This window comes from Trichinella spiralis (assembly GCF_000181795.1).
Source record: "Trichinella spiralis strain ISS 195 chromosome Unknown Scfld1251, whole genome shotgun sequence".
In the NCBI taxonomy this organism is placed as follows: domain Eukaryota; kingdom Metazoa; phylum Nematoda; class Enoplea; order Trichinellida; family Trichinellidae; genus Trichinella; species Trichinella spiralis.
In genome coordinates this window covers 179-1,641 of record NW_003528190.1, presented here as the reverse complement: position 1 = coordinate 1,641, position 1,463 = coordinate 179, and the positions used below count along the sequence as shown (strand labels likewise).

General features: G+C 29.1%; 1 protein-coding gene across 1 annotated transcript; it reads left to right on the top strand.

Annotated features, from left to right (window-relative positions):
• Positions 1 to 299: 299 nt before the first annotated feature.
• Positions 300 to 1,125, top strand: Tsp_14636 (RNA polymerase II transcriptional coactivator; the record flags this gene model as incomplete). The annotated part of the gene is made up of 4 exons (XM_003370059.1): positions 300 to 404; positions 475 to 583; positions 642 to 705; positions 1,095 to 1,125. Coding segments are annotated over 4 exons (309 nt in total), but the record flags the coding sequence as incomplete, so codon positions are not given.
• Between the last annotated feature and the right edge of the window lie 338 nt (positions 1,126 to 1,463).

Below are 1,463 nucleotides of genomic sequence, written 5' to 3'. Positions count from 1 at the left end.
TATTGTGGACGAATTATTTATTTTCCAATGTACAAATAATCGATTCATTGAGTCCTTTGAATGCATGTACAATTTGTTGACAAATGTAAATGATAACAGTTGAAACTGTTATAATTTTTTAATTAAGTAATAAATATAGTAAATTACTTTCATTCGTACGATTGAAATAGCAAATTTTGTAATCTATATTTCATGTATAGTTTTCATGTTTTCTTTCACTGATATTGCATGTATTATTACATAATTGTGAATTGTTTTAAACTGATCATATTCGGGTTGAATATTTTTCCTTTGTTAAGCGTTTTCCACCGCAAAATAAAAAGAAAGGAAATAAATCCAGTGAACCACCCACGAAGAAGGGAAAAATTGAACAACCGGAGGAAAGTGATGAATTCAAATTGGATGTAATTGAAAATGCCCCGAAGCTTGATTGAATCTCTTTAAAATTGATTGTGTGATATTTCGCTTTTTCAGCTTGGTGGTCGTAAATTTGTACACGTGAATGAATTTCGAGGCCGCAAGCGAGTCGACATCAGAGAATATTTTCAAGCAAGCGACGGACAAGTTCGACCAACCAAAAAAGGTTCATATTCAATATTTTATTTCCATTTTAATTTTATAAATTTTTCAATCATATACAGGCATTTCATTATCTCACGAACAGTTCCAGCTATTGCTTGACAGTGCAGACAAAATTAAAGACAAGTTGCGAGAATTCTGATTGAAAGAGGCGAAATTTTTTAACGTTTGCAGTTTTGTTCTTTTCAGTTTATTTTTAAATTTGATTGAAATTTCAAAAAATATTTAAAAAAAAGGTGTCAACTTTGTTGATAAATGAGGATTTATTGAAAGTTTTTGTTTATTTTATTTGATTAAACTTTGTTTCAGCAATATGAAAATTTGTGATTGTTGAATTGAGTGAGCATGCAATTTTGCATTTTATTTTTCAATGAAAATTCAGAAATTAATATCTCAAGTTCATTTATTTGAGTTCAAACGCGCTGCTGCTAAGTACAGGATGAAAATAACTTTCATTGTGAGAAATGAAATTCCTGGCCTAAATTTTCAATTTCAATTATTCAAACTAATTTTAGATCGAAACTTATCAGTGAACAGTATAATTAAAAATAATCAGGCATCACTTGCATTGTTTTTAAACTGCACTTTTTTAAACATTTGTACAATAATAAACTATTACCAAGAAGATTACACGAAAAAAAATGTCATTTTTTAGCTGAAAGATCCCATGTATGGGCAGTAATAGATCACTTTCGGATTAAAAATATAACTTACCATCTGAGAATGTAGAAAAAAACATTTTGAAATAATTTGCTTACTGTATCCATTTGGGGAGAGTTTACTTTTCCGATTTGAAAAGTGCTCTTCCAAGATATTTTTTCATCAGACACAACTTCTGGACTGATTTGCAAAATTTACAAAGTAGCTTTAAGCTTCTTCAACTA